The sequence below is a fragment of the Diuraphis noxia genome, unplaced genomic scaffold (assembly GCF_037042655.1).
Source record: "Diuraphis noxia isolate RWA-SAM2 unplaced genomic scaffold, SU_Dnox_SAM2 contig0002, whole genome shotgun sequence".
In the NCBI taxonomy this organism is placed as follows: domain Eukaryota; kingdom Metazoa; phylum Arthropoda; class Insecta; order Hemiptera; family Aphididae; genus Diuraphis; species Diuraphis noxia.
The window spans coordinates 66728156-66755755 of NW_028301712.1; the positions used below are offsets into that span (position 1 = coordinate 66728156).

Genomic DNA, 27600 nt, shown 5'->3' on the forward strand with positions numbered 1-27600 from the left:
ATGTTATTATTAATAATTTTCTATATCGTATATAACGCAGCTTGACGGCAGACCCACGTCAAACAAAAAAATATGTTAAAAATGGTGAATTAACATTATATGTACATAGATATTCGAGGGCTTCGTACGTCCACAGGGGCTACTGAAGATGCCGTTTAAATTATGTATAATAAATAATAATTTAGTAGTGGCTTTCAGACGCAGGGGTAAAATGCCTAAAAAGAATTTATCATGGGGGCTTAACATACCTTCCTACCAACCTATACGTACGTTGTACGTGCTATGATAATATCGACTACATCATAAATCATCTCACGATACTGATGATCTGGCATGTAGTTTATTTTTTTTTTTTATGTAGAAATATATGTATTTGTAATGTATGTTTTATTTCGGGAAAAAATTTAAATTATTTCAAAATCGAAATATGGTAAATTAAAATAATCCTATGCGGTCAAAGAATTCTCGTCAAACAAACTAACAAAGTCGTACAATATAATATATTATGATACGAAGTAGTAGTAGTAGTACCACCCATGTGTCCCATATATACACTCTACCCACAGTATACGTTGTATAATATGCGACCACGTTTGAGTACTTTAATTTAGATGACATGTCATGCGTTGGGACTACATGTTTTTCTTATTATATACATACACTAGAAGGTCGTAAGTTAAAACGTACATAATATATATCATGGGATCTAAACCATATATCTTAACTGCAGTATAATAAAAACAACATTCACCTAGATTTTAGATCTTTTAGCTCGCGCGACAAAGCTTATAACACAAAGCTGCATATTTTTTATAATATAAATTAAATGTTTTTATTATTATTACTATTTAAAATACATAGGTAGACAAGGTACCTTTTATAAGTAATATTATGCGTAACGTAATCATTATGTAATATTGTTATTATACTTTATAGCATATATTATAGCTTTGTCGAGATCGCTGGAGCTTAATTGTATACCTTAATTCGATAATATTATTGTATTAAGTATCTATATTCGTCGAGGACAGTAATAATAGTTAACAATAAGCTTACTACTATAAACGTTCATCTGACAGCTTACACTCATAAGTACTTACAGGGGGAGGAGGGGTTAGATTATAAAAAGGTATTAGAAAAAATTACGTTATAGGAAAATTATATTCAGTATAGCTGCCGCGGTAGATCAATACTCGATTTATATTTACAAAAACACCTTTTGCCTATATTTTATATTATTGTAATGCAATACAAGCATACATATATACCGTGTGACACAATCAGCTATTATTCTTAGAAGTATATATACCTATATATATGTATCTTATACACTATATCGTGGGGCTTTTTTCCTTTACATTTTTCGCGGCACATATTTCAATGACTATGTTGCCCTTCAAGGGTCCTTCTAATTTAACGCGGTGCTGCAGACAGACGATCGTTTTCACATTATACTACAAGCACATTGACACAAGAATGTAACTGTCAACATGTAGGTAATGTGCCATGTATATGTGCTCAAAACGAGATCTCCTGAATGTTCTCGCGGTATATGGAGATGAAAAACGATATAATATAATATGCGTACCCGCCTATATATATATATATATATGTATATATAATATATAGGTATAGGTACGTGCAATTTAACGTCATCCTTTTGAGTGTTGCTATTGAAAATTGCCCATCCGTCGCGCATACACATATATACACGTATTGGCATCGGACTGCCAAATGGTACATATATCAGTCAACGGGCGCTCGTACATATATATATATAATGAAAAGACCCTCCTCTCGTCGGCGTCGTACATTTTCATCAAGAATTCGGCAAACGGCTCGGAAACAGCAATATCAATTTGCAACGCTGTAAACAATTCTACCACCCTGTCATCCCCCCACACAACAAGCCTCCCTAACCAACCATCCCTCCATCACGCGCATGCCAACAGGAAATTCGAAGTTCGTCTATCGAATTATTGCCATAACCTTTCTTGGCCCTTTTCGAAGCGGTACTTGGGACCGCTGTAGTTTTTTCGCTCTCATTCTCTGATGCTGCTGCAGCAGTCTCACCGGCGGCGGGGAACAATGGTCGCGAACAGATGGCGTATTTGGTGTATATTACACAATTCTGTCCTCCATCAGCGTGTGTGTATATATATATATATGTGTGTGTGTGTGTGTGTGTGTGTGTGTGTGTGTGTGTGTGTGTGTGTGTGTGTGTGTGTGTGTGTGTGTGTGTGTGTGTGTGTGTGTGTGTGTGTGTGTGTGTGTGTGTGTGCACACAACATAAGCAATGCGTATACTGCCGCGGTACAAGGGGTGAGAATAACACCTAAGGGAAATATCGAGCTAGAGATTCCCGATATACACTGCAGCTATATTGTATTACAAGAACCGAGCCGAGTGGAAAATTAAATGAGCTCGTATTTTCCGCAGTTTCCCTGCTCTACGACACCTTATATATAAACGCGTATATGTATACATACATACTCACGCCGCCTCAGGAGCACCTGCGATCTTATATACATATACGCTTCTAATATACGTTTCTCGAGAAAACGACTTTACTTTTTTTCTGTTTACTGTTCTTTACGTGTATACCTACGCGTGTAGATATATTTATTTATTTTTATCTCCGTTTGTAAGGAAAACGAGATCCGACGTTGTCGAAGCCGAATACCAATATGGAAATAACGTCTGCACATAAACATATAAAATTAGGTATATATCATAATATTATAGTGAGAACCTATACCTCTAGTTCGTAAAAAACATAATATTTCAATAGGAGAAAAAACTACGATATGCACGCTTCTATTTCAATCCGCCATCGCGTAAAATATATATAGGTTCACAGAATTTTATCAAAATTAATAACTATACACACACAATGTCATATAAACCTCGATTGGTTGGTCGATCAAAATCAATGTTTAAACGTGGAAGTAAGTATGCTATAGTTTAATTTTAAACCAGGGCTTAAAACCGGTAACCGGTTTGTAACGAAAACCGGTAAAAAACCGTATATTTGAGAACCTAAACTCGGTAATCGCTTTTAGTTTTGGAATCCTGGAAGCGGTTATTGTTAATCGGTAATCAAGGTAAATATCTAAATATTAACATCAAAGCGGTTACCTCGTATTTTCAATCCCGGTTTTATAAACAAAACCGATTCCCGAGTTCCCGACCAAAAAATCAACGGTTTATTTATTAATTGAATTATGTCATGATAACATTATAGTTTAATTTAATTTTCCAGTTATTTTTAAATTTTTTTCCACAATTAATTGCCCTCCAGTATTGTTTATCTGTTGTGAATATCACATATATTATATAAATAGATATAAGTGTATAACTATATAATATTATAAATACTGTCATAAACGTCGCATTTTTCTCAAATTATAGATTTAAGGACAAATGTTACTCCCAAGTTTGGAAACAAATTTAATTTATTTTTAAATCTAACTATGGATTTGGAATTTTAGTAAATAATAATTTTTATATTGTTATTGTGAGGTTTAGTATTGAAATTTATTTATAATTCATATTTTAAATTACTATTACACCCATTATCATACCCATATCTCTAATAAAAATTATTATTTATAAATGAGTTTTTTCACTTACTTAATTAGTATTTTAGATAATTTTTAAGGTCATGTTGTGAAGTTTTTAGGGCATTTTTGCACTTTTTTTAGGGCTTTTTTGCATTGTTTTAGGGAATTTTTGAGTGTTTTTTAGGTCATCAACATCCTAATAACTCCAGTTATTACCAAAAAGATCTGTGTCAATATTTCACTCTTGGTGTCATCTTGAAAAATTATTTATTTTTTCGATTTCTTACAATTATAATGTTATAAATAAGAAAATTATAACAATAACATTTTTTATTTTTTATTTATTAAGATTGCCATTATTTCGATCATATGCTTTAAAGTTTAAACAGTTTAAACTTCAAAGTAGTTTGAAAAAATAAATATTTAAATTATTGAAGGAAATCCGACCAAATTAAAGCATTAAATAATAATACTTTTGTTATCAACCCACGAATGCCCTAAATAAACTGTTTTAAAAATATGATTTTTTTAAAACCGGTTTTAACCGGTAACCGATTACCAAAAAACCTTATCAACGGTTTTTAAACGATTAACGGTTATTATAGTGTTTGAAATATCTTTATGGAAACGGTTACCAGTTACCAAAATATCACAATTAAACGATAACCGGTTACCGGTTTTATTGATAACTGTTTTAAGCCCTGTTTTAAACGAAAAACGATATTGATATATTTCCGAAAACCATGACCAATATTAGACAGTTCGAAACGTTTGAAACGCTACACCTAATAAATGAATAAAGTGACCTATAATATGCACAGCGTGACTGTGGAGTATCCGAGTTCTCTTTGATTCACCCAAAAATACCTATTGTGGCAGGTGTGTGCGTATGTATAAATCGTTTGACCTACATAGCAAATATAACTCTTTATAGAAATCATAATATAATAGAAAAAAAACCACCGTATCGAATTTAACCTCCTAACTCTTTTTTTTTCTCCGTCAAAATCAGGTCACGCCGCCAAGCATATATAAATAACAGGTAAGGACAGAGGCCACAAAACCACATCGACATAAACACACATTATACACACCCTTTAATATATATACATAAACCCTTAAATTCGATCACGTATACTAGTTTCAATGTGAACATGAGAACCGTACGACAGGGAGGAAGAATAGCATCGTTTTTATGTAATAGGTATGTATAGGTTAAAATAAATTTCTTATGAATAGTACAAAATAATATAAATATAATCCGTACGGAAAAATTACAGTTTCACGTGCATATGGCAAAAACACACAAATATTACGACTGGCGAACTAAAGTTTTAGCGCAGTCTTCACCCCTTCTGTTTTCTTTTCAGTACACGCATTTATCGAAAAATTTATAAGCACGGAAGGGTGCAGTGTATCAAAAATATACATAATATATACATGTACACGCATAATGTATTTTTTAAAAGACATTTCACCGAGACCCCGAAACATTATTTTTATGCAACGATCTTTTGAACTTCGGAAATTTATACGGAAGATGTTGTATATATATATATATTGTATATGCGCTAAGTGTAATATATTTTCTTTGCGGAGGGTTACAAAAGGGCTACAAGCAGGATGAGAAAACGGGAGCCGCGCCCCCGCCAGAGATAATGGCGCGGCAAACGCTACAGTCATCTTCATGACGCAATAACCATAATTCTTCGTTTATATTATTTTTTTAGTTTTCGTTTTTTTTCTCGTACACAATAAGAGGGTTCGTAAGGTTTTTAATTTTTCCTTCGTCTTGCCGCCCGCACGCATATTATAATATATATATATATATGTGTGTGTGTGTGTGTGTGTGTACCACCAATAAGCCACCTCCCGTGGGGGTTGGGAGGCGCGAGGAGATTGCCGACAAAGCATTTTATTGGCGCACCGTCGTCGGTGATATTTTTGGCATTATATTATACGAATAGCCTAAGACCCTACAGCAACCGCTTGGCGTAAATATTTTACAAAAATCGATAGTTAAATGTGCTTCTCACGTAGCTCCTAAACTACACGATTCTCAATCAAAATATGGAAAGTATCTACCTGTATTTATCAAAATGGACCCCATAAAATATATTTACATAATAATATTATGGGTAGGTAATACTCGTGTCGTAGGTTACAGTAGACAGACGACCAAATTGGAGAACACTTAAAACGCATAGATATTCCATTCTTACACAAGTCTTATTAAAGAAAGTATACGTAAAAAATAACTCATTTCAGCAATAAAATAAGTTTTCTTTTTTTTTGTATTCTCTCTTAGTCTATTTTTTAAACGAAAGTTCTTTCTCAATTTTATCATAATGTAATGGGATCTCTTTTCATATCCTGATTTTGTATAATAATATCACAACCATATATATATATATATATATATATATATATATATAATATATTAATGTATTGTAAAAAAAAAATTTGTCTTGGCAGGGCAAGCTGCATCACGGCGTACATTGAACGAAACACATTCGATTTCAAAATCAGTGCCCCCCTCAGATGTCGTTCGTGTGTATGGCATATTCACATTATGTTTGTTTAAGAAAGAAAAGCAATATCGGTTTCAACGCAGTCGTGTGCATTATTATTACTATGACACGAAATTATTATAATGGTATAATATAGAACGTGTATGTTCGTTTTCAAAAGCATTTGTGTGCACACAAATAACATACCTACCCCGGTTGAAAATCGAAAACTACTTGTTGTTTGCGAGCATCGAAAATAATAATAATGCGTGTTGGCATTAAAAGACTACCAGGAACGTGTCACATAACAAAATTAATATAATGTGCCAGTACTAAAATCAAACGTAATAAATATAAAAACGAAAAAAAATCTCCCGGGTACGTACACATATGAACACATTACACATGCAGAAGAAGAACCGTTACTGAAAGGACTTTTTTGTACGGGTTTTGAACCAAACCCCGAGAAGTAAAAAAAGCAAAGCAAGGTCATTAGACGATTTATGATTTTATATACACTCCACCACCGACCCGCGAGCATGTCATATATTATGCAGTACCTACCTACCTATAGAATACGATGTACAGATTTATAGACGTCTGCTGCGACGGGCTAAACGAGACAAATGACGTTTGAAAGGCAAGTCGAGTGAGTTCGAGACTAATTGTCACAACAACGAAAAAGGGTCAAGAATGACTTCACGGTCGCATTATAATAATATAATATACCATATATATATATATATACATATATATATTTGTGTACGGGACGGCGTATTATATTATTGTTACTGTAGTGACGTAAGTGTAAGTGAGCAAGGGTTGCAGGGGGATAAAGACGTCACGCTGTAGCACTAATGTATATTATTGTGTGTATACGTCGTATGTGTACATACTAATGCGTTTTATTGATCTATACAACGGAAACCGTATGAGATAATATTATTATGCCGTGGCGATAGTAACGGTCACGCACTTGCGCGCCTACACAGAAAGAAAATATTGTCTCGGACAAATCACAGAGTTAATAATAATAATATAATATTATGTTTAGGCGTTCAACAAAAATCAGTCGCAAAACTTGCAGAGAAGACTTCGTAAACCAGTCTTCAACACGTGATAAAAAAAAAACCGATCGAAGGGAAATGAAATATATTATAATATATCGTACGATTTATTGTTATTACTTACTATTAGGTATATTTTATTATAATTTATAAGTATATATTATATTATTATGTTGCCACTCGTGCATTTTCAATTTTAGCAAAGCAAGCGCAAATGATAGTTATCGTTTTTAACATTATATGCGCGTGTGTAGCTGCCAAACACAGGATATACGTATATGGGATTAGGTATGAACTTATACGAGTTACGACTTCGGTTCCTCGATTAAATTCTTGTTTTGTGGGTTGATAAGAAAACGGATTTATAATACGAGCGTGGTTCTGGTGTGTATATTTTCGTTATATCGGTGTCGGAGCCGATACTTGATGGTCGATGTGCGAAATATTTGTCAATAATTTCCAACGAAATGTACGATTCATAATGGTTTTAATATGTTTTTAACAATATATCTGTTTAAGACGAACGATTTACGCTTTTATAAAAATAACTCACAAATAGAGCACAATTTTAATTGGAAGAAAATCATACAACGGACATTTACCATAATACGAAAGATTATGTTTATTTCATGAACAGGTTTTTAAATTTTTTTAATACAGTACTAAATTTGTACACTAAAAAATGTGTAAGTTGTAAGTTATGCGTAATGGGACAGTTATGAACTATAAAATTTATATTACGAGTAGTCGAACTATTTAGACTTGAAATTGTATTTACGCACGGTTTGTTAGACTGAAACTCTAAAAATAATATAACTCATGCTAAATGAACGATAAATGTGTTTTAAAATTTGTTTTATGTATTTAAAATGAAAAAAAAAATTTATAGTGTCGTTATAAATAACTACTAACATAGTCAATACAGGAAAAAAAACATGACAATATAACTCAAACAACATTCATACAGCAGTGATGTTTGTATATTATATTTTATGGTATTTACACGTTTTAATTTGACATTGCGTTATATATTCTGGAGTGAAGATTTTTCAAAAAATAAAACAAGTGTATGTTTGTAAGATATTTATTTAAAAAAAGATTTCATTAAATTGTGTTCAAAATCAACGACATTCCAAGTTATAATAAAAACATTATGAAATGAAGAACAATATAATAACAACCTATTCTGTTAAGTAGAACATAAGTAGTACCACAATAGTTCAAACATATACTAAAATAATAATTTCAAAATTCGAGTTATATAAATATCATATTCAATTTGTGACATCTGATACGCAGTGATGCAGATCGTTTTCAAATTAGTCTTATACAAGCACTACAGCTATGAACTAAAATACATTAATCGCAAGTATTGACATCGAGCGAGACGAATGCTGTAGGTACCAAATCAACAGTACTAAATTTTCTGTTCGCTAGATTTTTCGATCACGGGTATATAAGCATCAACATATAAACGTCGTAAATGAGTGACCAGGACACGTAGAATGATATATTATTATGATAGTAAATCGTCGAGTTTAATAATTTAATTCCTAGCAAGAGTTTAAAAAGTCTTTTCTCTTGTCTTGTGGTCCGAATTCAATGGCAGTACAAATACCGAGAGAGAAGGGCAGATTCGCGAATAACACACGCCCAGAATAATGCTGGACCGGTTCGGGTAATCTTCCTATCTATATATATATTACACGATGTATTCTCCCTCACTGTATGTATTATTTTTTACACATTTCTACCCCCTCCCCATTCACACCGTATCACGTTTTATAACGAACCGGACTGCTGCAGGTGTTTTTAAATCGGTCGAATTTTATGTTTATAATATGTTCGAATCGTATACTCTCTCACTGCAACTTATATTTGCGTGGTCAAAAACAATAGGATTTTTGGGGCACACGCATAATAATAATTAAAAACGACACGCGTGGGCTTGAGTGAAGAAGTTTAGCAACCAACACGACGATGGCTTTAGCTTTACATGTCGTGATTAAAAGTGGTGTGAAAACCACAGACGTGCAAGTTAACCGTTTTAGCAGACGATATAAACAGAAATGGATCACCCAGAAAAGGAGGATATAGCGAATATTAGAATAATTATCAGTCATGAAACCATATACTCAAACGCACGAGCAAATTTTTTTAAAATAGGAATCGCAAGGCACAATCAGCGAATAAAATATTAAAAAACCAGTGAGCGCGTATATAAGACGTTCTAATAAAGTAAAGCCGCCGGCCGATTTTGAAATACGAGAGCGACGAAACGGTGTTTGGTCGACTTATAAGAGATTTATTATACACGCAACATTAAAATATGTGAGTAATACCTAATGCATATATTATACACATAATCATTAACATATTAACTACGCATTAATCACATAATCATTAGATATATTATTATATTAATTTCAATTGTCGTACATAAACAATTAGAATATATTATTATTGTAATATAAATAAATTAATATAATAATAATATATGTAACGCGTTTAATAAATTGAAGCTGATAGTTCTAATAATGGCCATGAAAAACAATTGTTAGTTGGTTTTATTATATAAAGAGTCATACAATACTTTGGTTACCTATAATATACCTTCATACAAATGGAGCGAGCACGTGATTAACCATAAGCACGCAACATGTACGATATAAATGTAAATTATAACGCATTTGATCTCGACATATCGATCAATGTGCCCACCTCAAAGCCAGCTTTACTTTTGCTTTAATACCTACGTCTCGATTATAATGTTTGTATTATAGGTACACACGTTGTTATTATAAAAAAGTATGTTATAAAACTAAATTAAAATATTGCGTGATTAGGTGGTGGGTTTATCGAATAATATAATAGCGGTTCATACGTACGCTATTGATGTGTGCAATAATAAAAATAGATAGTTATTTGTTCAACAACTGATATTGTAAAAAGGGTTAAATGTTAAAATATAACGGACCACACAATTTGAGATAATTCGTTTTAATGAGTAATCATTAATACCGTTATAACGTTAATTACGCGTGTGTTATAACTTGTATAACTGCAGTTAAATAATTGAATATGTGTTAATTGAATCGTATTTTTATCAATATTTAAATTACATTGGTCTCTTCCAGTCTTTGATATTTCCGACAATACACATAATATAGAATATAGTACATATACGTTTTATATACTAGTCGATTAGTCGTAAAAACACATCGCGAATGGGCCATTAAAATAATAATAATAACACTATCGATAGTATTTTAATATTCATAACGACTGTGAAAAAAGACGTGGAATGACCTAAAATATCATTAGATCAATATACAAAAATGCATAGGATTTCCGAGATTTTTGCCAATTGTCTTTATTAATTCTCTACCAAAGTGGACAAGTTTTTAAGACCCTATCAGACCATACATCGTTTTGACACTGGTATAATTTTTTCTCTCTCTTTTTTTTTAACAGTAATCAAAAAACTTTTCAATCCTACGCACAAAAATCGATTATAATAATTGAAGTTGAATCGAATGCATAAAAAACAACACGCCACTAACAACCATTATTATATTGGCGCCAACATGTACAACTGCGAACAAACGTCTTTATTGTTAGAACGGAAAAAAAATTAGACTAAACACTGAAGACATAATTGCACTTGAGTTACAAAAATCGTGGAAAATACTCGTATAATGCTAGCAGGAACTATATTGAGACTAAGATATATGTCGTACATAACGATTACAAGTATTAAACAGCATGATAGAAAAAAAACATCAAATTTGAAAAAAAAATTTATTTATTCGACTTTAGATATTCACCTCATTTTGACCTTCCATTAGCCCATCTCGTTATCAGCTACACGAAATAATAATGCTAATATGTGTTTCAAACAACAGCTCTGCCGCGACTGTCGGTAGCGATGAATTCGGAAGGGATATCGTAAAAATTGGAGTCGTAAAAAAGACAAAAACAAATAATAAAATATTTAAACAAAACCGGATTACATTTACATCGACAAACTATTTTGACCTATAAGTTATAAAACGTAAATGAATAATAGAATAATATCAAGTGTGCAAATGAATTTAATAATAGAAAACGCGGGCTGTATAATCGTATTTAATAGAACAGTTCAACAGATACGTGAAATGTCGTTACGGTAATCGATACTCAATAATAGTGCAATTTCCTCTGTGTACAGTATTATTAAATTATTTTATGACATACATGTACCTATAATAATGTGTATCCTATAGTATAAAATACAAAAATACGGGTAGCGCCTGATTATCCACAAAATATATAATAACACTATCATACTTACAATAATAGCGTAATGATATACTATAAGACGACGTTCAGTTTTATTAATCGTAAAAACGAATGCTAAGGAAACTCAACAACCCGAGGATTAATAATAATGATAAATCGTAAAAAAACTACTGTCGTTGGAAAGGTTCAATACAGAATCATTGTCCCAAACAAATCGTATTTTTACTTTCGTTTAAAAAGATAACAATGAAACCATTATTCAAATATAGAGGATCTGGGACTAGTTAAAGGAGTGAACATTCTAATTTAAAAATTCTCATAAATTGCCTAAGAATTAATAAAAAAAAATACATCCAACAAACCACGGACAGGTGTTGTCATCTTAATATTTGATAATAGGAGTTAATTTAATAACGAAATTAAGCAAAACGTAAATGGCTGAAGTGTGTATATGGGTCATGTTAAACACTAGAAGACGAAGACATCAAATACGGACTAGACGACCACTTAAGACAAATTACGACGAAAACAAAGATTTACGAATACCCTAGTCGATTTAAGTAACGTTTTTTTTTTCAAATTCAACTCACAGAAATCGGATATCATATGGTTTGTATAAAATAAAGTCTTCGAGCGCCGACAACCAGGTACGTAAATAAATAAATTAGATAATGGGAGGGACTCGGGCGGTCTGTAATAATTAAATCAAAAGTTACGACACATCATAAATGTTGTAATGATTAAAGTCGAACGCCACGCCGTTTAAAAGTGAATTTAGATTAAAATAATACGCGTTCGGTAGTCGCGCATCGGCGACGTCGATAACAATTATTATTCACAACAATATATCCGGTCGATTATTATTAATTTGCCTACCGTTTAATAGTACACATTAATATTACACTTTCTAGTGTACCCGGAATTACCATATTATTGTGTTTACGAGTAAATGAAACGGAGATAGCGCTTGCAATTTGTTTAATGAATATTATTCACGGATATAGTGTATGGGCACCGACGCCGCGGTCGAAATAACCCAACCCTGGTAAATAATTCACACGCGGATTTACCTACCTGTATTACACACGAACGCGTTCACTACAACGAATATCCGGAATGAAGACACACAGACAAAACAACATTAATATTACACACACACGAAACATTAATATTACACACAACTACTACAACAGTCGTAATATAACATATTATTGCGAACGGTTGCAGTTGCGACCTACCTCAACGTGTAATACATATTGTACCAGAACATACATTATTATTTTATGTTTACGATATGTGCGAATAAACGTTTTTTCTCGTTATAATAATAATGCGATTTACAAACGCACACGCACACGGAACGATGCGCACGCGTTTAATAATTTATAGTATAATTATTACGTAAATGTACTCATTTCGCCCGCCGCCCGCCCGCCTGCAGCCAATGCCTATAATGTAATACACCTGGCCATCTGTACACAAAGAAATACTATTAAGAATTAAAAAAGCACAACCCGTGACAAGCATGATTTTTTATAAAAAACGAATAAACCGCGTTTATATAATATTAACATATAGGTTATAAAATCTAGTTTTGATGACAATCCTAATTGGCATGTCCAATAAATATGAAAATGGAGTTTGAAGTCATCTCAACATTTTAGGACTCCAAGCATTTGCCTACTACTCTGACTTTATATACCAACTAACTCAATAGCTACACACAGACTGCAGCTGCATTCATGTAAGCATAAATATATATTTCTCAACACCAGGCACCGGCTGATATTTTCTCGGTCATCGTCGAAGATGTTTCTTCTTTTCGATATACGCGCGCTCGTCTATTTATGTTTGAAAAAAAATGCACACATTATATTGTAATACATACAACACAATAAAACACGTATTACAATAACAAGAAACGACCCGTCCATCCATATATAATATGTGTACGTATAATAAACATGCCACCATTGTCCACGGGTTGTTTTTCCCTCTCGCGCCACCGCTCCTCCGATTAAACACAACGACCATTATTATTCATCCTGGATACTCGTTTTTTCCCCTTTTTTTTACAAGCACGCATCATACATCTTTTTATCCACGTCTACTAAATAATACGTGTACATGTGTGCGCCGCCATCATAACGTTAAACCGGATCGACCCGAAGACTTGCGTGCGGTCTCACTGCGCGATGTCACGGAACGGGTTATTATACTTATGATAATACTATACGCGTCTCCTAATACCCACCTCCCCTCACTCAAACACCTTCGGTTAAAAAAAAAACCGGGCGTGTGAATAACGATTTCCACCATAATCAGGTGGGAAATGTGAAAACCCTGAGGAAATTAGCGCTTCGTAACGGAATTGGTGACAGAGAAACCGCCAAAATATTAGCGATTCATTGTAATTAACAAATTATTATAAGAGCTTCTCTTATTTTACTTCATAAAAGGTAACAAGAATTGAATGATTAACATAAGGCAAACATTGAGTTGAAATTAAAATAAAGTGTTGCTATTATATAGGTACATAATATTATGTCATATAATATATAATTCGCATTTCGCATTTTAAAACATATTTAGAAACAAATTCATATAAGCATTAACAATATTAGCACCGACAAAAATTTCATGATATATTGTTTATATATTTCCATTTTAGATCAAATCGAATATAATATTACTCTCGAAATATCGAATCGATCTAACCGATAGGTATATTTAATAATATGAGTAAACATTATCATACTATCAAATATCACGTAGGTATTTTAAAAATACGGGGAAAATTTTTGACTAATCGTCGTCCTAAATTTAAACATCCTGCGGAACTCCACAAACGATGCCGCCTATGCGTTCAAAATAAGATTTTTCGAATATCGCTTGACCGAAATATAAGAATTTACTAATCGTTAAACTAATCACTGATATTTTATCAACTACAGATAGTACAGCAACGACAGTCACGTTATTATGTCTATTTCCTAATTATCGGAACTAGTCGTTAGAGTGTTAGACGTTTATATTCACGAAAACCTACTATATTTATAAGCATACGATAATGAAGTGCAGTATTGGTGAAAGAATCACCCATATACACGATCAATGATCATTGACCATAATATTATCAAAGACCAAAAGTGCAGCGACGAAAACCTATATACCCTGTCGATCATATACCACCGTTTTTACGAGGCGAACCCAACGATAAACTGCAGGCAGCAGCACACCACATAACATAATTAAACTCCACAGGATTATTATGGCCGATTTAGGAATATTAAAATGGTGCTTGGTGTCGGGACCACGATGGTGCGGTACACGGTGATTAAATTTAGTCTATTAGAGAAGCTCTCACACACTCATTTTCTTTCTCTCTCTCTCTCTCTCTACATATATATATATATATATATATATATATATATATATATATTACACTATTATAGTCGACATTCCTTGTTATTAGATATTATTATGTGGAGGACATAATAATAAATAATAATTACAAATGTCTCGGAGCTACTTAAAAAGCGACCGTTACACTTTACACCACCATAGCCCAGTAATAGGGCTGTGCTGATAAATTACTCAGCGCCCCGCTATTCTCAACCTCCCCGTCATGTCGGACTCCACTTTTTCGATTGGCCTACTCCGTAGCCGAGACTGCTGTTGAGTGTTTTTAACACATCTATTATTATAATTATAATCGTCTGACAAATACATAAATATTATATATTTTTATCTTATTATTATTATTATTATTATTATTATACGCACAACGCCTTTGTTCAGAGTAATTACCAACACGCTTTCGAGATGACGACTCAAACATAGCGTAATAAAACAATTTGCAATGCCAGAAATAGCGCCACCGTTATTTAAGTTATGTACGTATGCCACCACGTTCACACGAGTCTACAATATCCCCCTATATAATCCCATCATCACAAGCACGTTTTAATATTTTCTGTTCAGTTTGCAATAATTGCAAGACTAATAAAGTAGGTATGTTTTTTTTTTTAGTTTTTAAATATTAACAGTACAATACTATAAATAGGAAAATAATCTTAAGAATAAGAAAAAAGTATCCTAGAAGTACCAATATTGATTAAAGTAAAGGTAACCAATACATCAGTTAGTATAAAAAAATATTTAAAGTATAAAATCATGCATAATATTATTTTATTTTATCTGAGATCGAAAAGTGAAATCTTCGACAGTGGAGCAACTATTTTTTTTTCATAGGCATTATACGACGCAAATGAATTACGAGCAATGAGCAAGATAGTTGTATTTTAGTCTTTTCATTATAAATTATGGGCTTACGACTATACCGCAACACGTCGTTAATGTTTTAAAAATAATTTTGACAGAATAATTAAAATACAATGCGACTACCATATAAATGAAAATAAATTCAATTTTACCAGTTTAATATAATTAATACGCATTACCCCGACAGAAACTGTCGTCGAAGCGCATATAAAATAAAATAAAATATACAATATTATACACCGCGAAGACCTTGAGACGTGTAATATTGGCGTGCGTGAAGTAAATTAATTTACAAACATTATCGATGACAATAATATTGTCTTCTTAAATTACGACTCGTGCATGATATCGATATTGCCGGCTACCATCACGGGATAACGAACGGTTGCCACCGACACTATTGTTTTCAATATTTCAACGCACAACTGCCAGACAATAAGAAAAATCATGATCGTCCGTCGACAAGACATTGTTGTTCATCCGTGGACTACTACAAACACCGGTCGCGAGAGAGGAAATGACCGGACGATTAAAATAATAGTTAGAATCTTTACTACGTACACGACAACCAGCGGACATGTTTTCAGATTAAATTATTATAATATACAGCTTGATATTACGGATATGGACTATGCTATAGGGTTAGCATAAATATTAGAATATTTTTTTCCGTTTAAAAATCACTGTCCCATTTTAAGTGAAACCATATTAATATACCTATGTAAAATTAATAGGTAACAGGTGCGGTAGTAACGTTGGTGTAAAGCTTTCAAATAAAAATAATTATATTATTATATAATTATCCGGGATTAAAACAACCTGCGTTAACTTCCGAGAATGGACGGCGGCGACGGCGTCGTTTTTTCCTAAGTCCGTCAGAAATGGGGAGAAAAGTCCTATCCGAACGCCAGGATGACGATGATAATAATATTATAAACGTCGTAAATAGGCACATAATGGGCGACACAAAATATTATAGGTGCTATATACTTATTTAATAAGAGGCGTACAGAAGAGCGCAGCGTCGGCGGCGATGCGTGTAAAATAATATATGACATTTCCGAACGGAAAACGTTTACAGTTCGCATATCGCACGCGGCCATTATCATAATAATAATGGTATGTTATATACGATAATGGGCTAGGCGGCGGTGTAAATTAATACATTTATTGTTATTTTATTCGTTCGGACTGACGGCATGATATACCGACGTTATTACCATACAACTAACGTATCGGTCGGCTTGGACGCGTCCCACGCGCGTTGACATCGCGTTATGGCGACGGTTTTACAATAATGATAATAATGTAGCGCTTATGGTGTGAAGTACACAACAAAATGATAAATACCCCTACGGTGGAAAATTCTATACGTTACACGGTATGCTAATGAGCGCACATGGTATTTATATATACCATGATCTAAGCCCACCGACACCACCACTCCTCCCAAAATTTCGATCAGGACGATGGATCGTCGTACGATGGACGCTATAATATTATTATGGACGAGGCGATTTGCATAAAACTCGGACGAAGAGGATTAAACACGTACGTACGATTTTTTTTCCACGCGGAATGAATAGGATTTCCGTACGGTTTCTTCGCGTTGCACCATCACGGACGCGCGCCCACGGTCCGTTTTTATTTAATTTTTTTAATTCGCGTTTATAATAAATTATTCATCCGTTTGTATTATACGCATACCTACGTTCCCGACGTCGCCATTGGTAAATACCGCCGCCGCCGGTGTATACACTGTATGAGCAGTAGCTGGTATATGCCTAATACATGACGTGTGTACACGCGTAGGTAGGTACGCGACGAATTATTAAAATGATATGTTGTTATATGTGTAATGGCGGGGACATACCTGGAAAAAAGGGTGAAATTATCTCACGCGGACAAAAAAAGGGTAATGAGAGGAGTCAACCCCGTCTGCACGACGGTAGGCTGCTTACAATACACAAACGACGACGCAAGCGCACACGATAGCGATAAATCATAATTTATACCACTCGGCGTACGACGGATAAATATAATAATGATAAAAAAAGAGGAGAGAGAGTGAGAGGGATAATAATATAATACCACGTTGTCGTAACGTTTATTGTTGTCCAATAAAAACCTATTAACTGGCCGGACCGCGAGTGTGTGCCCATAAAAATATTTAATGTTTGCCACGGTTCTGGTGAGACTCTATATAATATGCACGTGTTACGCGCAGAGAGGTAGCTTTTCAAGTAGGTATCGCCTAAATAGTATATCATAATGTTGTATATACGCCTCGTATTAATATTATACATAGTAAGCAAACGAGTGAAAACCGCGTGTAGGTATGACAATGTATAAAATGACATAATATGAACACCACGGCGGTGATGTAGGTAGGTACATATATTTTTCTAGGGGCTTAAAATATAACGCGCGTGTGTGGCTGGAAAAACGGAAAGACGCCGTATATTATAATATATATTATTATTAAGTGCGAGGCTATTGTAAAATCGTTTTATCGACTCTTAAGCTTAACGACAACAATAATATGGATAATAGTACTATTATAGACTCTAAACATGGACGAATAAATAATAAATGTGTTCAGTACTCACCACAAACGACTCTGTCGAACGGGCTCATCCAATCTGAAACGAAAACAAAAAACAAAAATTAAAACGTTTTAAGATAATATTACAACCATATTAGACATGCTACATTATTACATTATACGCGCATTTGTTGGGCGAGCTCGATATACTTATATTTTATTTTTTCTAAAAAATATAGGTAGAACGACAATTTATTGTAACGATTTATAATCTAATAAAAAAAGTAGGTATCTGTCCACATTAAAACTCAAAATCACGAGGAGGACACGAAAAAGCTTTTGTGTATAATTGTTGATTATATTCTGTTGACTCGGCGTGTAAATCAATACATGTATAAACTACGTTTTTATCGCATCAGTATTATTGACAGTTTTTTTTTTTTTAATTGACAAACAGTCTCGTATGTCTGCGGCGCTAACGCAGTATATGGAAATTTAAATATTATTGATACATTTTTAATATGCTAATTGTTGTATGGATTTTATTGATCATCAAGCGAGTTGAAATTGTCTGCATTACGAGTAAAAAATTGACTTATCGGATAACAAGAAATGTAGTACGTCATAATAATTTTGATTTTTAGATCTTTCTACATATTTTTACTCTACGAAAATCTGAAGAACAATCATATAATATACCGAATATCTGTAGTCAATATAGATAACTTATACTTATACTATATTTATAATACTTATAATAAGGATGTTTAGAGAAAAACTGACAAATTATGTTTGTTCAATGCAGATTTTCAATTTAAGCCATACATTAAAAGTAGTTTTTGGTAGCTATGCACTTTTAAAATGTCGTAGACAACAATGTCTTAATGTTAATGTGCCCAAACTGGCACGAAAACCGTTTTTTAATCTTACACGAGTAATGACGGTGTGCATATCATATGTATAGGGAAATAGGAAATAGTTAAATAGTAAGTTAACCATTAGTGTGCAATTGGTAACATAGCTAAAGTCTTAGCGCCCCAGTACAAGTGGAAATAAGATTACGGCCCTACTATTGCGAATAGTGGTGAGGCGAGTGACGGAGGGTGGAACCCCTCTGTAAAAGTATTTGCACACGAGGGTAGCTACTCCCCAACTATACGCCATTGCAAGGTTCAACGGTTTGATATACCTAAATATTATTATGGTATCTGGTCAACACACCCTTTCTGATATATAAACGGTATACGAGTCGTTAAGTGTTCGGGAAATTGGGAAAACCGTTAGTACTTTTTTCCAATTTGACCATCACCGCCGTGAATCAAGGCGCACAAAAGCTCTATTGACGGAAACTCTAAATCGTTTTAATTTGTTTCGTTCGAAAATTCGTATGGACACTCGAACCGGTTTTTGGCGACTCGGTGATGTTCTCTGTGGTATCATAATATTATTATAAACGATGGGCCGTACTCGCCCGCCTACTATAGTGCTCGCTCATATGGTCTATTGTTCAATAATTATGCAAATGGCCGTCAGTCGAATACGCATACTTGTGCGCGATGAACAAAAAATGAAAATTAGATATTTTTTTCAAAATTATATTAGTGGCCACGTGCGGGCCAATTTGGTTTTTTAACGATTGATCATTGCAGATCACATATTATTATAAACGACATTTACCACATAATATTATGCCAGTGACAAGATTATATTGTTATTAGAATTATTAAAGGTCCTTGGTCAGTATCAACGGATGTAAACTATCGCTGGAAATTATGATGATTAGGTTCATTAATTAATATAATTTTAATTTGCCAACGATAGCATTCAAAAGTTATTATGATGGGTTTGTAATACGGTAACTATACCGCCATTAACGAATATCGCTATTTTGTATACAATAGATAAGAAATTAACTTCTAAAGCTAAACTCGTGCTGCAAACACCCACAATGCCACCCTGGGCCCCAGGCACCCATCCATGGATAAATTAATAGTTTATTGAACACTACAGTTTTGATAAAATCTTATTTTTAAATTTGGAGAAATTTTTGTTTATACTTTAAGTTATCTTCCGATTTTTATTTTTTTTTTCATTACTACACAAACGTCGGAGAAGCACAAAATTCACAACATTAATAACATTATAAAATCAATTCTAAACAGGCATATATCATACTTTTTAATCGTATCATTGGCAATTTAAGATACAATGATATTGAAAATGAATTTTCAGTAAAACTTTCAAAATTTTATTAAAGTTTATTAATGGTATTAATTATTTCCTTTCCATAAATTGGTTATATATTATAATACACTACATTTTCATTGTATACTGCATATTTTTTTATTTAAATTTATGCATGTTATTGAATCCAATTGGAATGTTTTATTTGCAATAAAGTAATTGTAAATACGGTTGCTATTTTATATATTTTTACAATTAGGTATCTATATACATATTATTTTTCTCGATGTATTAACATGACTATTAATGTTTTTATAGATTAAAATTTAAAAAAGTTATAGACCTTTTTAAGTAGTTTCTCATCTATATAAAAATGTATTTTTTTACTAAGATATCATAACATTGACAGATTATTATAAGATTAAAGAATATTAATTATATTTGCACCAAATTCCTGAACTTTGACTATTTTTGAGAAGCGTATTATTGTTCTAATAAATTGTAACTATTATAATAATTATGAATTAATCCGTTGGAATAGAACATACTTAATCACCAAAATAAATTTAAGTAAATATAAGAATGTAACAATATTATCACCCTTTATGAGCAATTCGATTCGAAGATAAATTTTTTTTTTTATGTTTTTCATTTCTATATAATAATAAATCTATAAGCGTCTTCTGAAGTTAATTCAGTATTCTTTTTTTTTCCAGGAAAAGTAAAAATAAAAATATCATGAGGATTAGTCCCCTTATTAAATATAGTAATTATTAATTAAATTATATTCATAGTAATCCAAATGTTTTTCATCGAATTTACCAAGAATTACATGTGGCATTTTGTTTATAATTTATATAAGGCGCATTATTTATACCTCAATAACTCGTCAGTGAAATAATTTTAGGAATCGTAGTGTTATATTTTCACAATATTAGATGTCAAGCGGCTATTATTATTATTATTAGGTATTTTAGGAAATAAAAACGTTTTGAAAAATACACAAGAATATAAAATATGACCTTACACTGTTAAATTAAATATTATTTAAACATTCTGGTCAATTAATTTAAATAAGCGATGAAATAATAGTCTAATAAAATAATACTAGAATTTGTGTGGGTAGTAAGTAATAGTCGAGTTTGTCTACAATGAGATGAGGGCGTGCGTATAACGGCTAGTATTAGATTTAGGTAATAATAAATTGGTTGAATTCCAAGCAAATATCCATAATATTATTCAAGTATATTATTTTTATAGTACCATCATCACACACACAACTTATTGGCACTATAATATTATAGTCAAATGAAATGTATTTTCAAACGTTTTTTTTTTTTTTTTTTTTTTGAGAATACCAACTGGTATGAAGATTCACTTTTTCTTCATATTTATAATGTATTTATTGTATTATATTAAAAATGATTACATTTTTTACACAATTTTAAGCTTTTTTCTAAAATTGTATTAATTATTTATTTACTTAGGTAGATACTACAGAGCTTAATACGTTACACATTTTTGGTACAAAATGCAAACTTTAATTACATTATTGTACTTACTGAAAAATAAGTAACGATTAATTTTAACATTTTTATAGTCTTTATAATGAATAATTTGTTTGTTAGTGTATAATTTAGCAAAATATGTATCATTATAATATAATTTATATTTAATTTATATTAGTATAAATTATAATGGTAATTGCTGTACACATAATTAAGTTTGTACGTTTATTGCTTATTTACATATAATTTATAGGGTAATTAAATTTTAATGGTCTTTACTTTATGATAGGGACATTAATATATTTAAATAATATTATTTGGTGGCATAAATATATAAAACTGTTCATTTAATATCATTTTTGTAGTTAAAATAATAAATTAACTATCTAATGTAATCAGACATGAAACGTCACGTTCAAAAAGAAGACATTTGTAAATAAAAAAGGATATGTATAAACATTAAGGCGCATACTAAGTGATATAAGTATTTCCCTATGACCCTATATATATAAATATATATATATATATATATATATAAATACAAATGTATAAATGTAAAACACTGAGAATATTGCTAAAGAAGCATGTGTTTTATTTAACCTAGTTTTATAAATATTATAAATATAAACACGAATTTCAACTACCAAACTTGAAGACTATAAATATAGTAACTAACAAAAAATAAAATTCATATCTTTATAATAGTTGTTCACATATTATTATACTTAGGTTTACTGTTATTTTTTTAATTACATTGTTTTAAAGTCACTTCAAATTGATGTTTGATTTATGCAGTAATAACTACATTAAGCCTGTTACATAAATTAAATCGCAATTTTAGTTTCTATAACAGGCTTACTATTTAAAAATTAAAAAATAAAACAATACTATATAGTTGTTTAGAGTCTTAACGAGCTTCCCAATGATATTTATTGCCGCAAAACAAAATAACTATGCAATATCAATTAATCTGCTAACGTGTGTTATGGATAAAGTAGTTAAATGACAGTTAAGGATCGTAAAAATATACCGCGGAACTCGTAAGCTTTTTTCTAATCTCCCGCAGACTAAAGTACCGTCTATAATCAGGTTTCGTTGACGCTTGTGCGCCTATCATAATCTTATAACTTTAGCCGGGACCTTTAGCTTATCGGAAACGACTGAATGTTCTCGGGAGAGAATTTACATAAAATAATGACTTTAAAGGAGTGTAGGACATACACGACAAACAGCAATTTCACGCTACCAACAGATTTTCTAGCGACAAAATATGTTGTATAGGTATATACATTGTAACTGGTATAGGTAAACGCTTACCTGTAATGGACATCCATGGATACCGAGGTATATCAGGCATGGGTTGTGGTCCGGGGGCTCCGGGCTGTCCGGCGCACGCGGTGTTGAGCGGGTCTGCGGCCACGGCGGACGCGGCGGCCGCCTGATGGTAGAACTGAGCGGCCGCGGCCATGGACGACACGGCGCCGGTGCCGCCCGCGCCGTTCTGGTTGTGATGATGGTGCAAGGCAGCGTAGCTGTTGACCATCGTGTCGGCCGCGGAAACGCCGCCGACGCTCACGCCGCCGACGCCGCCGCCGTACCGGCATGACGACGACGTCTTGTCCGCGGCGTCCTGGACGGCGGCGGCCAAAGCTGCCGATCCGGGCGACGTGAACGCCATGGAACCGGCGCCGGAGCCGAACTGTTGTTGGTGATGGTGGACGTACGCGGGGTACATGCGGCCGGCGGCCGGCGAGACCAGCGACGACGTGGACGGCGGTGAGCCGCCTGCACTGCTCGACGAAGAGTTGTTAGGCGTCAGGCTGTAGTTGACGGCCGACGAGTCCAGCCCGCCGCCGGACGTGATCACGGGGTTCAGGAGTTGGTGGTGGTACTGTTGGTGGTACTTGGGCAGCATACTGTCGATGATGAACTTTGAACTCATGACGGGCGCGGAAGTTGCGACCGGGGACGGGATGATACACTGCGGTGCGATTTTTGGCCGCACGTTCGTATGTAATACTATAATATGTTCTTGTTGCTAGCCTGTTTTTCAGCCGTTGAAATATAATTTTATGTTATATATTACAATAATAATATTATGTCCGAGAATCCGTCAACGCCATCGCATTATGCCGAATGTATCGTCGTCAAACCAAACGCACGGCGTTCGAAAGAAATACTGCTGTCGATATATTTATATTCGAAACCCGAAAATATAGGGCACAGTCGTGTGACGGGCGACGATGACGAGCTACACTACGGACACTGGACGACCGACACGGGAATGCGTGAGGATTATGACCCGCGGGTGTAACGAGAGTAAAAAAAATCCAAACGGGATAATAATATTATTATTAATCGAAAAAAAAAATGTCTTCGAACCGTGTGTAATAGCGGCGGAAAAATAAATAAAACCCGCGCGGCGACGCGATCACTGGCGACGGCGGCGGCCTTTGGCGATATAATATTATATGGCGGCGCGGGTAATTTCCCGAACGTTGAGCACTTGTTTGTGAGATCGTTTATGACCCGGGCGGCGCGCGGAGGGTATTGGCGTGGCCCAGTCGACCGTCGTCGTCTCGTTGCAGTCGTCGTCCGCGTCGCAGTCGTCGCGTTACCTCTTTCTAGACGCGCGCGCACAACACTCTCACACACACACACACACGCGCGCGCACACGACCACACCGCTACGGCACTACCTACACGGGCGCGCGCGCGTGATCCAGCGCGCACACGCGCAGCGTCGGCCGCGGCCGGCTTGTCGAAAGCGTCGGGTGATGCGCGCGGGTCGGCGGCGTCGCCCCCGTCACCGTAGCCCGAGACTAGTCCCCTCTGCGGCAACGGCCAATCGACGATCGTGCTGGTCTCGTGTGTGCCGCGACCGACAGCGCACTCTCGCGGCATATCAACGATCGCTTTTTTTTTTTACTTTTCTCCTCTCCGCCGCTTACACGCGAGTCATAGCACGGCGGATGTTGATGGTATTATCAATAATAACTACTAAAAGTTAATAATTTCTAACAATTAAATAATCTTATTATTATTGCTGTTGTACGTTGATTTAGATTTGTTCTTTTCGCTCTGTTTGCATAATTGTTATTTTTTTTCACATTTAAATCTAGTAACATACATATCACATCCGACCCGGATTCATCGCCCTCATTACATATCGGAGACGAGTGATCACTACTATTTATAAATATCGTCGTCGTCGGTTTCTACGTCGATATAAAATTATTATAAGCACACACCTGTCATATAGCTTATAAAGTGATCGCAGTATTGGGATATATTTAACGAGTCGCCTTGTATGCATAACCGCACCGTGTCCTTTACATTAATAAAATGTAGGCGCGAAAGATAATAATTTATTATACCACAGTACATAATAATTAATAGGTAACCTTAACAGATATAAATTCACGAGACGGGAACATTTTAGCAACTAAAACGGAATTGTACAAATACATAATTAATTAAACATTATACTCGAACCAGCAAAAATGATTATTCTATGGTTATGTATCAACATGTAATGTGCATAATAATAAATTTATGTTATTAGGAGTACTGTTTATTAATGAGTATAAAGTATTGCCATATTAGTTATTAGCACATAATTTCACAATAGTTCTACATATAATTTGTTAGTGCACTATTGATCTATCATATAACACATTTCAAATTTTAAGTAAATTCCATCCATTCTGTGTTTATCAGCTTAAATAACATCAATTCAAATTGGCTATTATCATTATGTTCTTAGGATAATACCCATTGTTAACATGTTAAATTACAACAATGTTTATTAGACAAGCATCTTATAATATGAAACTGGTAGTATTGTTTATTGGATTACACCTACTATTGTAAAGTATTACGCATAGAGTTTAAGCGCATTGTAATAATAATAATGTTGGCAATTATTTTAGTTTTATTTATATTTTTAGTACCTATAGGCTATACAATATACCTACCTTGAACCGTTGGTACATTTAATTATTTATTATAAAATATAAGTACAGATAATAATATTAATTATTAATTCACTATATTTTAATTGAATAATAGGTATATTAAAATGACTAAATCCATTAATGTATTGAATCTTGAATAGGTACTTGTGTTTTTATAATATTTAATATTTTGATATCAAATTGTTATTATAAAGCGTTTAAATCTTTGTTTTAGTATAAAAATATTTCAAGAGCAATAAAAATTAATATTTCCAAATTGCTTTATTTATAAGTTATAAATGCCATAATTTATGATTTAGGTACAGGTACCTACTATTCCGAGCGGAACTAATATTTTTAGTATTATGCAAATTTATAATTTTTTGGTAAAAGTTTTTTTAAGTTTCTATGCATTTCTAATTCACATATATATATATATTGAAAATAAACACACACTATTGTACCTACTTCGAAAATATTAGAATTAGACGAATTAATGTTTTGATAAATCATCACGAGTTAACAGGCTAACGTATTTTAAATAATCTGAGAAATTATATTAGATGTATCTTGCTTTGAAATATTGTTGGTAATTAATGTATTAACTAGATAATAAACAATTAAATATATATGTATAGTCAAAGAGATTAATTTCCGTGAGTACCTACCCATATAATATATGCCTTAAACCGCAGCGTTCATGTCGGTACGAAACGAACAAAGAAATGAATATTTGATTGTAAATCGATTTTTTTATTTTAATAAGGAAACACGACATACCATTGCTGCAGGTATGGGAATATATAGAGAGATCCGGTCGATAAGACGCGTTCTTAAAGAACATGACCTCGACTGCTTGTTATTTTTCGTGATTTTATTTTATTTTATTGGTTTTTACAATGTTGTATTTTTAAAGAAAAATGTCTATACTTAGTTATTTTTCTTGTTTGCGTATGAATATGTATACACTTTTTGGACTAATAAAATCAATCCAAGGCGCATGCTGCAGTAGTCCGATAAACTGATAAGCAATCAGCCACAGAAATTTTGAAATTATTTCTAACAGAAAATTACTGGGGAAAACTGTAAAATTATGGGAACATAGTTTTATAAGAAATACTAATCTGTTATTACCTATAACTGTAATTATAAACAATTTATCCCAATGTTTTATGTATTATACTTACCACCAGTCGTATTTTAAGTTTGTTTATTTTGTTAAAAATATGTGTTGTTTGTCTGGTTTTAATAGCTTATAACATGTATACCTATATTACTCATATAAATTATGTCTCAATGACTCACCTATGTATGCACAAAATGCTTTACCATTTCCTTTTTGAGAAATATACTTATTTTTAATACCGAAACCTTGAGTGTGAAGCCTTCTCTAGGGTTAATCCCCCAAGATATTTTTTAAAAATTAAAACAGTTTATGCGGTCAACGTATAAAAACTATTGCATGAATATATAGCAAGGATTATTTTATGTTCCTATAATTTGTTTGAAACATTTACTCTATTTTTACTCCCAAAAATCAAAGTTTTAAATTTTTCAAATAAAATATGAATATCAAATTATTGTCAAATGCCCTTTCATTCCTTCCTATAACAGTAGTAGTAATATTACGTTCCCCAGATTAGGATTTCATCGCATACTCCACATCAGATATTATCTAGGTATGTTACCAAAAATATATAGG

General features: G+C 33.2%; 1 protein-coding gene across 1 annotated transcript in view; it reads right to left on the bottom strand.

Annotated features, from left to right (window-relative positions):
• Positions 1-25938, bottom strand: part of LOC107162302 (homeobox protein abdominal-A homolog) — a 34888-nt gene extending 8950 nt beyond the window's left edge. Inside the window, exons 1-2 of the mRNA XM_015509137.2 lie at positions 23260-25938; positions 18315-18347 (exon numbers count right to left, since the gene is read on the bottom strand). Of these exons, the coding sequence (XP_015364623.1) occupies positions 18315-18347; positions 23260-23884 (658 nt within the window). The 5' untranslated portion in view covers positions 23885-25938. The remainder of the gene's footprint in view (positions 1-18314; positions 18348-23259) is intronic.
• Between the last annotated feature and the right edge of the window lie 1662 nt (positions 25939-27600).